At 51.2% G+C, this 13,957-nt stretch overlaps 1 protein-coding gene and 1 long non-coding RNA gene across 22 annotated transcripts in view; one reads left to right on the top strand and one right to left on the bottom strand.

Annotated features, from left to right (window-relative positions):
* Mapt (microtubule associated protein tau) overlaps window positions 1–13,957 on the bottom strand; it is a 96,577-nt gene that overhangs the window by 47,647 nt on the left and 34,973 nt on the right. For 19 of the 21 annotated variants that reach the window (XM_040749865.1, XM_040749869.1, XM_040749867.1 and 16 more), the window contains exon 2: window positions 225–337. In XM_040749865.1, coding sequence (XP_040605799.1) covers window positions 225–324 — 100 coding nt within the window. In that variant the 5' untranslated portion in view covers window positions 325–337. Of the gene's footprint in view, window positions 1–224; window positions 338–12,098; window positions 12,274–13,957 lie in introns of those variants that run through there. The other 2 variants (XM_040749872.1, XM_040749866.1) reach the window with 2 other exon arrangements.
* LOC121141531 lies at window positions 337–2,437 on the top strand. The gene is made up of 2 exons (XR_005878459.1): window positions 337–1,512; window positions 1,899–2,437. It is a non-coding gene; the product is annotated as an uncharacterized LOC121141531 (long non-coding RNA).

The following is a 13,957-nucleotide window of genomic DNA, read 5'->3' as shown; positions in this document are numbered from 1 at the left end:
TTCCTTCCTTCCTTCCTTCACAGAATTTCTCTGTGTAACAGCCCTAGGTGTCCTGAAACTGGCTCTGTAGATGAGAGCTGGCCTTAAACTCACAGAGATCCGCTTGTCTCTGCCTCCCGAGTGCTGGGATTAAAGGCGTGTGCCACCACCGCCTTTAAGGAGGTGAATTTTCAAACGCGTTCATTCCACTGTGACTAGCCTGCTGTGCATGGCTGTCCACTGACCTTTTAAGCCATGGTCCATGTCTCCTTCTTGGTCTTGGAGCGCAGCATAGCCCTCAGCATGATCTTCCACTGTGTCAAACTCCTGGCGGGGTTCAGCCATACTGGTTCAAAGCCTGGAGGAAAATAAGGTAAGAGAGGGTGTTACAGGTGGATGCTGAGCCCAGAGACCTGACTTTTTAGGGTAGTGCAGTTGGGGGACAAGGAGAGAGACGCCCCTCGCCCTAAGTCGCAGAAGGGGGACCTGTTTCCTCACTTCCCATCCGGAAGACTGACGCTCACTCTCAGCAAGTGCTCAGTATCCCTGCCATCTGCCATGGCGTTAGCTCATCACCAGCCGCCAGATGAAGCAGCTGACCTCTGGTCCTTCCCTGCTCCTTCCACGTCACTGAGAATGCTGCTGACTAGTAAGTCGTTCAACACTTATGAGGGAAGGGGATTGCAGGGCCTCTCTTGTCAGGAAAGAGTGAAAGGTTTTGTTCTGTGAATGCCAACTGACCACAGAGCCAACTCTCCAAACTCCTGGGCTCAAGAGATCCTTTTGTCTCAGCCTCCCAAATGGTTGGGACTATGGTCTGCCTGGCTATCGGTTAGTTAACACTGTGCCTGCTCAGCATGTATCTTTTTTAAAAATTATTTTAATATTTCTTTATTTTTATTTTACGTGCACTGTTGTTTTTGCCTGTTTGTATGTCTGTGGGAGGGTGTCAGACCTTGGAGTTACAGACAGTCGTGGGTGCTGGGAGCTGTACCTGGGCCTTCTGGAAGAGCAGTCAGTGCTCTTAACTGCTGAGCCATCTCTTCAGTCCCTGAGCCTGTATCTTTTATCAGTAAGACACACCTCCACCCCAATCTCAGCTCCTGTCAGGTCTCTGACTCCTGAACTCGTTTTATTGATCTCTGAGTCAGGGTCACAAGTAGCCCCGGCTGGCCTCAAGCTTGCTATGCATCCAAAGACGGCCTTGAACTTCCACCTTCGGAGTGGGTTTACATAAACTGGTCATTACCGCCTTGTTCTTGCGGTGCTGACCAGGGCTTTTGCATCCTAGGCAAGCAGTCTATCAGCTGGGCTATATGCCAAGCCCCCAGGCAGGGAAAACGGGCATGAAGTCAAGGGAATGCTTTTGCAGAGTGAACCATCTTCCCTTTGGACTGTAGGCAGCACCTTGTCTTGCATCTAGACGGGAAGATTTGCCTCGGCCGCGGCTGCCAGCATCCTCCTCCAGCCCCTGTGTGTCCACCCAAGTCAGTGGTGAATGAAGTAAATCGCAGGGCATAGCAGTGCCTGGAGGTGGGTAAAGTGGCTGGTTTAGACTCTGCTCACCAGCAGGGGCAGCACCAAAGAGGTGCCCTAAGGTGAACTTGGCAGCAATGTGCAGGCTTAATGGGAGCATTAAGGGTGCTTGCTGGCACGGAGGTGACGGCCATGGTCCAGGCCAGAGTCAGAGGCCAGAACTAGATCATGGGTAGAGGATATGGAAAGGAAGGTGTAGGTTCAAGAACTGTGCCTTAGGAAATGGTAGTCTGGCTTTCAAACTTAGACTGCAGTTAGGAAGGGAGATTAGAATCGTACGTATACCAGAGGCAGGGGCCTGATGGCTGGGCAAAGAGGGGTAGGGTAAAGGGACACCGTGTGAACAAGGGAAGGGGCTAGACAACAGGCGGTTCTGTTTGCAGATCGCTGCTTGAGAGAAGACATCCCTTCCCCAAGGCTGTGTGGGCCTAGGCGATTCAGTTCACACCGTCTTAATTGGGTTTCTACTGCTGTGACGAGACTTGGAGAAGAAAAGGGGTTGTTTCATCTTTCAACTGTCAGGTCACAGCATCAAGGAGGGAAGTCAGGGAAGGAGCCCAAGGTAGCAACCTCAAGGCAGGACCTGAAGCAGAGGCCGTGGAGGAACGATACCATGGCTTCCTTGTCATGGCTCGCTCAGTCTGCGTCCTTATCCAACTCCAGACCCCCTGCCCAGCGGTGGCACTGCCCACAGTAGGCTGAGTACATTCATGTCGATCACCAGTCAAGAAAACACCCCTGGAGATTCGCCTACAGGGACTGTGATGGAGCCGTTTCCCAGCCGAGGTTCCTCTCCTCGTAACTTTAGCTTGTGTCAAACTGGAGAGTAAAACAAAACCAAACCAACTGGGATACAATAAGCTCTAGGAGTTTTTTTCCTACCACCCCTCAGACATATATTAAAATTACAAGTTTTTCCACCGGTCTTTGTTTTTATGGATTTTAAAATTTTTATTTATTTATTTTTGGTTTGTTTTTTTGTGAGACAGGATTTCTCTGTGTAAAAGACCCCTGGCTGTCCCGGGACTCCATTTATAGACTAGGGGATTTCTTTTTTCAATATAGAGGTATTTCATTTGTTTAATGGTGTGTGTGTGTGCGCGCGCGTGCGCGTGCATGCGTGCATGTGTTTGGTTTGTATATGTGTTTGCATGAACCACCATTCACCACTTATTTTTTAAATATATTGCCTTTTAAATCATTCTGTGTGTGTGTGTGTAAGAGTGCACACATGCACTTGTATGTGTGAATGCCACTTAGGTGCTTGAGTATATGGTGGAGGAGAGAGGCCAACCTTGGGCATCTGTCTTTTTTCCCCCACTTTAATTGGGGCAGGGTCTTTTGGCTTCTTTTGTACACCAGGCTAGGCCCTCTCTTTCCTGTCTCCATCTCCCAGTTTGCTGTAGGAGCGCTGCTATTACAGACATATGTGCTAGCGTGTTTAGCTTCATGAGAGTTCTGGGGATTTGAAATCAGGTCCTGATGCTTGTGCTGCAGTCATTTTATGCCCTAAACCATTTCCTCAGCCCTTCATTTTACTTTTGAGACATAGGTGAGCCTCAAACTCTCTATCCTATTGCCTCAGCCTCCTGAGTGCTAGAATTTCAGGTTTACATTACCAGACCTGTCTCTTCTCAGTATATTTAAAACATTTTATTTTATGTGCATTGGTGTTTTTCTTGCATCTGTGTCTCTGTCAGTGTCAGATCCCCTGGAACTGGTATTACAGACAATTGTGAGCTTCCAGGTGGGTGCTGGGAATTGAACCTGGGTTCTCTAGAAGGGCAGCTAGTGCTCTTAACTGCTGAGCTCTCTTTCCTGTTCCTTCTTCAGTGTTTTCAATACCACTCATCATCATCATCATCATCATAAACAAATGAGTTATCAGCAGCAATCCCCGCCTGTAGTCTCTTCCTATACTCTTCCATCCAAGCACTAGCCAGGCCCAACCCTGCTTAGATCCCAGGGTCAGACCAGACCACTCACATTCAGGGTGGTCTCCCTGTATTCGCAATGTGGAGCTCTACTTGCTTTCCATGTTGGGTTGTCTTCAGCTATTTCTAGAAGTTTCCATACTTGGGGATGACGGTCCAGGGTGTGCTGGCTGCTGGGCTGTCTCGTTGCACCCACTCACACACCACCACCCATGCCATGACCTGGCTCCTAATGACCCCTCTGGCCCTGCACACACCCCCGACCTCCGGTTAGGGCTAGAAGGTCAGGCACACCCTCCAGAAGTGGGATGAATTACAGGGGTCTGTGCAGAAGTTAAGTCATCCTTAAAATCACAGGCTCACTATGTAAAATAAACTGTGCACATCTCAAGGCCACTATTTTCCTTTGTGGGGAACAGGGAGGACAGCTGTCCTCAGGAATCTGCTCCTGTTTTTTATACCCTCCAAGGCAGGCCTGGGTCAGCTGGGGGTTTCAGGACCTAGGAGCCAAGCCAGGCATGGAGCTCCGTGGTAGAACACTAGCCTAGTGTGTTCAAGGCCCCGTGTTCCATCTGCAGCGCTGGAAAGACAGAAGGAAAGGAGGAGAAGAGGAAGGGAGAGAGGCATGGCGAGGAAAGGAAAGAATGTTTTGGAACATCCTCCAGCATCCATTGGACCAAAACCCCAGAAAGAACAGATCCCTGGAGGGCAGGAGGGAGCGACCCTCTTCCCAGCCTTATGGCCCACACTGATGACACAGGGACAGAAGAGTCCCATGGGGCACCTGCCTCAGTGCCCTAATACATGGCATCAGGAGGTGCTTACCTGGCACCAGCCAAAAGGGGGCGCTATCCCCTGCGTGCTGCCATAGGCCCCCGCGTGCCCCGGCAGGCTATCCTTTCAGATAAGTATCTCCATTGACATCGCCATTTTCACCCTAGCACATACATTTCTCAGACCTTCTGAGGCCCAGGGATGCGCAGATGAAGCCCCAGGTCCTCCTGTTCCCAAAGAACAGGAACTTCCCAGGCTGAAAGACACCGGTCCTTCTGTCTACGGGGGGGGGGGGGGGGGGAAGGACAGCCCATTTGACCTGTCAGGTGGCCCTCTGAAGTGTCGGGAGGTGGGCAAGGGAGCCTCAGCATCTGGCCACTCACTGCCCCCTCTGGAGCTGTCTTGGAGCACTGCTTGCTCTCTCCAACATGTCTGCCGTTTCCCTGCGCTCCTTTCCAGGACAGAGACACTGCACTCAACATAAACCTTTAAGGTGGGCAGGATGGGGATCCCAGACAGGCAAGAGGCCCCAGGGACAGACTTGTAAGACACGGGAGTCTACCAAGGGCCTGGCTGATGCCCTCTGGCTCCCCACCCTGTCACCCTGGGGGCGAGGTTCCCAATGGGGCTGGTGCTGGAGCCTGATTCCCCACCTGGGGCTGACTTGCAGGGGAAATCTCCAAATACCAATTAGCCATTCCCTGGGGAGAACTCCTCTGCAGGCTCCAGAAGGAAGCCCTGGTGTTTTTTAAGTCCCAGATCTTCCAACCTTCTTCCCAAGGGAGATGGGAACCTCCCCGGACTGCAGATCCCCAGTCTGGGGGCGTTTCTTGCTAAGAGAAGATACAATAGGCTTCCTTCATTGCCTGGGTTCTGCTCGTGGCAAAACTGTTTACTAACCAGCACTCGAGTTTCTGGGGAGCTCCTTGGGTAAGAGAGGGGCCCTCACACCCTTTGGTAGTTCGGTAAATAAATAGGATGGCTTCTAAACTCCAGCCCCAGGAGTTTACAGGGTAATCTCTGAAGTGCAACCACCCCAGGAGAAAGAATTAGCACCTCTTCATACCTGAGGAAGCCGAGGCTTGGAGAGCTTGAGTAAGTAACCCTCATAGCTAGGGCAGCCAGGGTTCCAACTCAGCTCTTCCCGACACTAAAACCCATCTCTAAGCTACTGTGTCACATCCCTGCGTTTCCCACAAGCTATCATTCCTTTGTATGAGGGGACCGGGATGGGGAAGGGAGTTCAGGGAAAACCGGAGTGAGGCTGGTCTGGGGTCGAAGACTCAGCGCAGCAGGCACACTGGGAGAAGGACCAGAAGCTTCCCAGGCGCAGGTGGACCGCGGTCGCCGGGGCAGCACCGGGGTGGGGTTTTTCAGCTGCGCTCAAGCCTCGCTAGGGAGCGCCGGACGTCAGTCCCCTCGCTGTGACTCAGCAGAATGCCACCGCCAGCCAGGTTCTGATCCAAAGGAAGGAGGGATCGTCCTCACCCGCCTCTAGTTAAAAACCCCAAACAGGACTCGGATAATAGGGACGACTGCGTTGCTTTTTTGGATGTTCTGAAAATACGCACGAAATTTGAATTATCTCCAAAAAGTGACTCGTTTTTTTATTTTTTATTTTTGTTCTTTTTAAACAACAACAACAACATCCTAACTGGGAGTGGTTGCACACACCTTTAACCCCAGCACTCAAGAGGCAAAATCAGGAGTATTTCTGGGAGTTCAAAGCCAGCCTGGTCTACATAGTAAATTCCAGGAAAGCCAGGGCTACATAGGGAGACCATCTCAACAAGGAAGCCCTTACCCCCACAGAAACCCACTAAATCAAAAATAGATATCACACATATGTACTGAAAAGCAACTAGCCATAGTGTCTCCAAATTACCTTCCAATGGGCTTTGCTCTCAAGGGCTATTTTTGGCCTATAATCTCAGCACTCAGGAACAAGGCCAGCTTGGACTACACAGTAAGACCCTGTCTCATAAAATCAAGGGCTGGACAGATGGCTCAGTGGTTAAGAGCCCTTGTTCTCGCAGAGGACCTAGGCTGGGTTTCCAGCATCCACATGGTGGTTTACAACCATACAACTATTCAGAACTCTGGTACCATTTTCCATCCTCTGTGGGTACCAGGCAAGCAGGTGGGGCAATATGTACATTCAGGTAAAGCATGGATCCACAAAGAGTGGGGAAACCTTTAAAAAGAGGCTATTTTCAGCCGGGCGTTGGTGACGCCTTTAATCCCAGCACTTGGGAGGCAGAGGCAGGCGGATCTCTGTGAGTTCGAGGCCAGCCTGGTCTACAAAGTGAGTTCCAGGACAGCCTCCAAAGCCACAGAGAAACCCTGTCTCGAAAAACCAAAAAAAAAAAAAAAAAAAAAAAGAGGCTATTTTCGGCTTGTGCACCCCATCTCCCTTCTGTTTCCCCTTCCCTGTTCTGTTCCCCCTGAATCTGTCAGGGTCTGTAGGAGGGAGCGGGACTCTACCAAGGGCAGGAACCACGTTTCAAACAGTTCCTGGTATTGGTTTATTTAATTCCTACAACACCAGGTTACTGTGCCTGCTTCCACAGGTGGCTTAGAAAGAGCAATTCCTCAAAGCCACACAAAAGGTATATAAAGAGAGGCAGGGTTCAAAACCCAGTACCTTGGCCAGGCAGCGGTAGCACATGCCTTAAATGCCAGCACTCGGGAGGCAGAGGCAGGCAGATCTGTAGGAGTTGGAGGCCAGCCTGGTCTACAGAGTGAGTTCCAGAATAGCCAAGACTACACAGAGAAACCTGGTCTCTAAAAACCAAACCCAACCAACCAACCAACCAACCAAACAAACAAACAAACAAAAAAATCTAGTACTCAGGAGACAGAGGGAGTTCAAGCCACCCTCAGCTACACATCATGAGTCCAGCCTGGGCTACATGAGTTATCAGCAGTGGCTGATGTCAGCTAAGGAGTGTAAGCACAGTGGCTCATCCAAAGGGAAGCACTGATTTCCTTGGAGGACCTTCTCTTTGCATTTGTTCTCTGACTGCAAAGCCTGTGGTTCAGCTCTGTTCCTCGTCCATACAGAGGCTGTTGAAGCAGTAGCTGGTGGCCTTGCCTCCTCTGGAGCCCAGGCTCTGAGGAAAGGACACAGAAGAGCCAGGGGATCAGGCTGCCACTAAAGGACAAGCTGGATCTCCAAGGCTTACATGCCTTCGATCTTGAAGCCAGGTCCTGGCAGCTCAGGGAGGTGGGGCACGTGCTCTGGGAGGCTGGAGGGGAGACAGTCTCACTAACCTCTGCGCTCATGGTCATATCACACTGCAGTTTGCCACAATAGTCTAGAACTGAGCATGCACGGAGGAGGCTCGTGCTGGTGAGGAGCTGGGATGACTCTGGGCCTCTATCATGGGAGAATAACCATTGTTTGTGTGGAAAGATGAACGGAAGTGGCTTCAGAGGAGGAGGTGTCGCGGCCGTGTGATCAGAGATGTCATGGCTGACATCAGCTGGCCGATGTCCACCAGTGCAGAAAAGTCACACACTGTGCCTGAGAGGGCAGTTCTGGTGTTTTTGAAATAGCTTTCTACATAGTCCAGGCTAGCTTTGAACTCAAGATCTTCCTGCTTACCGACCACCCTCCAACCCCGACTCAGACTCGCCTTGTTAGGATTAGAGGTGTGCTCTTCTGTGCCTGGCTGCAATTCTGGTTTTAAGTAAGAGTTGCTTGTTTGAACTAATTGCTTTGTAACTACTGATAATGGCTAAATAGTTCAGTCTTAAAGGAGGGGCATGCCTGTAATCCCAGCACTCAGGAGGCAGAGGCAGGCCAATCTATTAGTTCAAGGCTAGCCTGGTCCACATAGTGAGACCTTGTCTCAACTCACCCTTCCCACTCTCTTTGCCTCTGTATATGCCAGGCTAACTCACCTGCCAGCTTATGGAGAGTCTCCGGTCTCTGCCTCCTGTGTCACTGAGACTATAGACACTCATGGGACAGCATCTGGCTTTACAGCTCCTGATGTTTTCACAAGCACTAATTTCCCCACTGAACCTTCTCAGCCCTCATCTGTCTCTCTGAAGACCCTGGAAGTGCAGCCTCATCTTCATGGCAGGGGCCGCCTCTTCACAGGAGAACCCCTCTAGAGGACCCCCCCCCTTTTTTGCCTTCTTTTGAACCATGTTCCTCTGAAGCCAGACCTCAGGATCTGAAGATGCCCACGATGTCTGTGTCAAGCTTCTTTGCACTGGGAAGACCCACCCACCAACCTCACCCACCTCCTCCCAGAATGCAGCAGGTCCAGATTACTAGATGAAGTGGTGCCTCCAAATATGTGACTCTGGGGTGTGACTCTCCTCCTCTGCAGACTTGGCTAGACAAGGTACCAGTGTGGAGTCAAAAGCCAGGTTTAAGTCAGCTGGGAAACTCACCGGAGGGGAGATGCTGGGGTCACCTGCCCTACCCAAACTGCAGCGTCTTCCTGTGTAACAGGCAGTGTATGGCTGTCAATGCAAGGTGGCTGTGAGTGTCCCTGAAATGCTGTGTGTGCAAGGCGGCACATTAGACGTGTCACCAGGACATGTGGACATCGAGTAGGGGATTTCTGAAAATAGAGAAGAGGAGCATTCAGGGCCTCACCTGAGCTCTGCTTTTGTTTTGTTTTGTTTTGTTTTTTTCGAGACAGGGTTTCTTAGTGTAACAGCCCTAATTGTCCTGCAACTCATTTTGTAGACCAGGCTGGCCTCGAACTCACAAAGATCCACTTGACTCTGTCTCCCGAGGGCTGGGATTAAAGGTGCTACCCACTGCCTGGCACCTGAACTCTGCTTTGATGGAGGTGAGAGAGGGCAGCCATGGACAGGGTGGGTCAGCTGGGGGGAGGGGAAGGGAGGTGGGATGAAGGAAAACCTCACGGTGGGGTGACAGCTCCTCATTCCTGGCGCAGTCCCTGGGTGAGTAATGGGAGGCACAGGGAAGATGAGGCAGATCTAGGGGGAACCAACTGAGCCTGGAACTTTCCATCGGAGAGTCTCAGCTTGCTGGGGATTTGTCCATAAGCAGCAGGTGCGTGTGTGTGTGTGTGCGCATGTGTGCGTGTGTGTGTGTGTGTGTGTGTGTGTGTGTGTGTGTGTGTGTGTGTGTGTCGGGGAGGCGGGGGAGGCAGGAGTTCGAAAGGTCACAGGAGACAGGCTGAAACTGGCTCTTTTGCAAAGATCTTTCATTAGATGGGGACAAGGAAGCCAGGGAAGGGAGAGGACAATTGGGAAGGGAAGGTGGCAATTTTTTTAATGTCTTCCTTCCTATTTTCTAAGTCTGAGGACCCGTCCTGAGGGACATGGTGGGGGGGCAATGTCAGGAGGGCTGGCTAACCAGCACTTGTCTCTCAGTAATGAATGACCTGAACTTGGTGTTGTCTCGGAAGGACGGAAAACAAACCATGTTCAAGAACACATGTGAGAAATGCATCCCTGGGTCAAGGACAATGAGGTTGGCACTCTGTCTTCAGTGGAGGGGTGGGAGAGGGTTATCACTATCCCTCCCAGGCTGCCCTTGAATACTTGCTCTCCCTTGCTGAGCCTGCTCAGAGTACAGACGTGTGCCACCATATCTGCTTGCCCCAACCCTTCTATATAGTGGCAGCAGGGACAGAGTTCACAACATACTCTAGCCTGACTGCCTGGATTCTTCATTACTAGCTGTGTGACCCTAGGCTAATCACTCAACCTCTCTGAACCTCAGGTATCTGTAAGATGAATACATGTGCTTTTAAAGCTAGATAAAGGCCATCTCTGGTAATTATCATTAAAGCTTGACCGTCCATCAATGCAACTGAACCCTTATAGGGATACTTGTATTTTCAGACCAAACAGCTCCTCAGGGAAGATGTCCCCTCCTCCCAGATCCCAGGACAGGCTTTCTTCAGGTTGTGTAATAATACTCTACCCCAGTGTGCCCTTGCAGAAGCTCCTGGAGTTTTCTAGAGTTGGGAGCCTACCAGAGAGAAACACCCGTCAGCAAAAGGAAGATTGTGAGAATTGCCTGCTTTCTCTAAGGGCTCTTGTTTGAAAATACCCAGGGCACGTGGTGCCCCTTGGCCCTCCCGATGCAGCCTCTGGCCAGGCAGGGCAGATGGTGGACCCTGTGAGATCATCCCTTGGTCCCGTGACACCCCGGGGACCATGCCAAAACCCTGTCCTGGCACACCCTTCGTGAAGCCAACCACTTTGTAGGAGGGGTGAGGGGCCTACAGAGTCCCTTGCAAGAGCAAAGAGGGCCAGTAGAAATGATTAACAAATACTACTTTTATAGAGGACGTGCAGGCTGCAGGGAGAACAAGTGTGTCTTCAAAAGTATCCTGGGGGGGGGGCACTGCCCTGGGGGATTCCTCTTTGTGAACTCGAATTTTCTCCACTGCAGCGTTTTCTAACATCTGCCCCGCTGACAGTTGATGAGGAGCAATGCACACACTCTCATTTGGACAGATGAGCCCAGCCCACTGAGGAGGGGCTGGCAGTGACTGCAGACCCGGACCAATTAGAGTGGACAGAGAAGAAATCTGGGTCACCGAGAGACGGGAAAGGAGGCCTGGGCACACGTTTGGGTTCTGGGCCTCAAGGACAGGCTGTTGTAGCAGCAGCCTTGCTGGATGCCAAATGCCTACGGTGCAGCAGAGAGACCCAAAGAGAGCCTGGGCAGGAGTCATGTCCAGAAACAGGGAGGCTGGTGGGAAGGGGAGGATTGGGACACGGGGAAAGAGAAGAGGGAGAAAGGGATAAGAAGGAAGTTGGAAGAGCTTAGGGTTATAGCAGGAAATGAAATTCTACTTGGAAAACGAGAAAATGACAAAATATTTCACTGGGGTGGGAGAGAGAGGGTGTGTGCATGCACGTGTGTGTGTTATGCATGCACATATATGTGTGTGCTTGTGTGTGTGCGCGCGAGTGCGCACTGTGTACACACGTGCGTATTGAGAGAAAACCTGTCAGTGACAACTATGACCATGCTGCAAGTCTACTCTGGGTCTTCTGGTGTCTCAGGAGTCACTAGCCAAACCACACTCGGGTGGGTGTGGTGAGCCCGTGCTTATACTACTGGCAAGCTATACTTGCAAAGCTGAGGGAGGATTATTACAGGTTCAAGGTCAGCCTGGTCTACATAGTGAATCTAGGCTAGTCAGAGTAGCATAGTGAGACCTTGTCTAAAAACAAAACAACAACAAAAAACAAATTTAACAACAAAACATCCCAAATAAAATGTTGCATAAGGGGCATGAAATTAAATTTCTTTTCTTTGGCCATGTCTAAAAATAGAGCTGGCCTTTGAGCCTGGACAGGAGGTAGGACTCCCAGCTGACCTGCAGAGACTGATGCTGGTTGGCCTCAGCGTCCCTGTCTCCAGTCTCCCAGCAGGGCCCTCTGGCTCTATAGGGTAAAAAGCAATTCGCCCCCAAGGAATGGCTTGTACACAGATTTCCACGCTTGTCAATCTGGTTTTGACTCAAACCATGTCTCTCGGGAAATTTTGTCTGTGTTAAGCTGCCAAGGCGGCTTGCCCACTGCTTGTACAATCTCAGGATTGCTACTGGAGGTGGGAATCCCAGAGGACAGGGCAGTGGTAAAATGTGGGCTGCCGCCTACCAGGAAGCAGAGGGGCACAGGAAAAAGGCCCTGCCAAAGGCTGCCTTCAGGGACCTGCAGATCAACCAGCCATCCCTGCACAGAGGGGCACACACCAGCTCAACATATCAAGGAAGAGTGCTCATAAACAGGAACGGGCAGGTGATCATGTACTAGGAGACCAGGTGGCTGCCAGGGAAGGTGCTGGGACCCCCGCCCCCACCCCCAAGGCTGGGAGTGCAGAGGAAGCTGGGGGTGTCAGAAACAGGTCTATCAGCACACCCTCACTTAGGAAGAATTCCATAGTTGGTCTCCCTGGCTCCTTCCCTGGATGGTTGGGCTAGGATCCAACACTCTGGAGACACGGACAGGAATCGCTGAGTCCCCTGCCTTCCTCTTGACATTGGGCAGGCAGGTTATCACCATCACATCACACCCCCGGCGGTAAGCATCTCGCGGTAGAGACTCCTGAAAGAATTATTTTGAATTATTGGAAACCACTTAATACCTTTGCATGGAGCAGGCACTTCGTGAATGAGTGGGAGAGTGAATGCTCAGAGTGAATTCCACACAGCCCTCCTGGTCTCACTTCCTGGCCTGCATGTGTTACCACACAATCTTCACTGAGGTAGAGAGCGAGACAGAGGGGCGGGGTGGGAAAGCATCTATTGGAAGGACCCAGATTGGAGAGACACGAGGCCCAAGGATGGCTGACAGTCTGCAACAGCATCAGGGGACACCTCCCTGAGGACCACAGGAGTCAGAGACTGAGCTAGAAGTTAGCCGAGGATGAGGAATATCGTCCTTGGGTTTGGGGAAGTCACTGAGTGCTGCAGAATGCAGATCCCTCTGCCACCTCCGGGTTCCAAAGGACAGGAATGGTGAGCCTCGGAGCCCCTGCAGGCCACCCCTGACCACTGTTCCAGGCAGTCTTTGGTCAGGAGTGGATCAAGCAGCATAGTGGAGCTCTGAAGAGGCCCTGGCCTTGTGAGCAGGAGAAAGGGGAGAGAATGGACGAGGGAAGTATGGAGCTGGGGCAGGATACCCAGGGGAGGCTGCCCAGACTGCTGGAAGCAGGGGGAGGTCTCTCAGGAGGGACAGGTTCCAGCATAGCTTCAGCTGCTGACCTTCCCCGGGAGGTCACCCCAGGAGGCCGGGATGCAGGCAGCTAGCTCATCCAGACAGAGTCAAGCGCTTGCCCGGGCTTTTCCCAGTCACTAACCCACAATGGTTACACTCAAAGGAGAAACCCACGAGACGTCCTCGGGTCCAGGGTCCACTTTCTTGTGGGAAGGGAATTGGATGCCACCGTGATGAGGCTGAGCAAGATGTGGGAAGTGGCCCGACCAGTTAGTGACAATGGGAAAATAAGACGCTGGCCTCTCATCTTGGGCTGTGCCAGTCCCGGCCAGCAGAAGAGAGAGAGAGAGAGAGAGAGAGAGAGAGAGAGAGAGAGAGAGAGAGAGAGAGAGAGAGAGAGAGAGTGTGTGTGTGTGTGTATGTGTGTGTGTGTGTGTGTGTAGGACAGAGAGGAGAGATAGAGACAGAGACAGAGAGATGGGGGCACACGCGTGTAGAAGTCAGAGAACGACTTTATGATTCTCTCTTTTCACCTTTATATGGACTCTGAGGATCCAGCTCAGGTCACCAAGCTGGTGTAACCATTACCTTTACCCACTGGGCCATCTTATCGGTGCCAATTGAGGCTTTAAAAAATTAAATTAAAACTCACAATACATACTACTGTCTGAGAACAGAATGAAATAAGTACTACTTAGATTCGACGAGCAGTTTTTAGATGAGTGCTTACAATGATCATAAGTGAAAGGAACAAAGCCTGACACTGACATCATTTCTCCTATGAGAAGCCTGTTAGACACTGAGCCCATGGGTGGCTCAGTGGTTAATAGCATTGGCTGCTCTTCCAGAGGACCTGGGTTCAATTCCAAGCACCCAGATGTTTGCTCACATCTGTCTGTCCCTCAAGCTCTAGGGGACCCGGCTCTTTTCTGCTCTCTTTGGAGGCCAGACACGCACACAGTGCACAGATATATATGCAGAGAAAACACCCATACACATACAATAAAAAAATAAACAAGCCTTAAAAAAGACTTTAGCTCATAATAATCACTTGTGTCTAT

Source organism: Mesocricetus auratus, unplaced genomic scaffold (genome assembly GCF_017639785.1).
Source record: "Mesocricetus auratus isolate SY011 unplaced genomic scaffold, BCM_Maur_2.0 Super-Scaffold_100007, whole genome shotgun sequence".
In the NCBI taxonomy this organism is placed as follows: domain Eukaryota; kingdom Metazoa; phylum Chordata; class Mammalia; order Rodentia; family Cricetidae; genus Mesocricetus; species Mesocricetus auratus.
The sequence above is the reverse complement of the archived record's forward strand: the minus strand, read 5'-3'. Positions and strand labels throughout refer to the sequence as shown.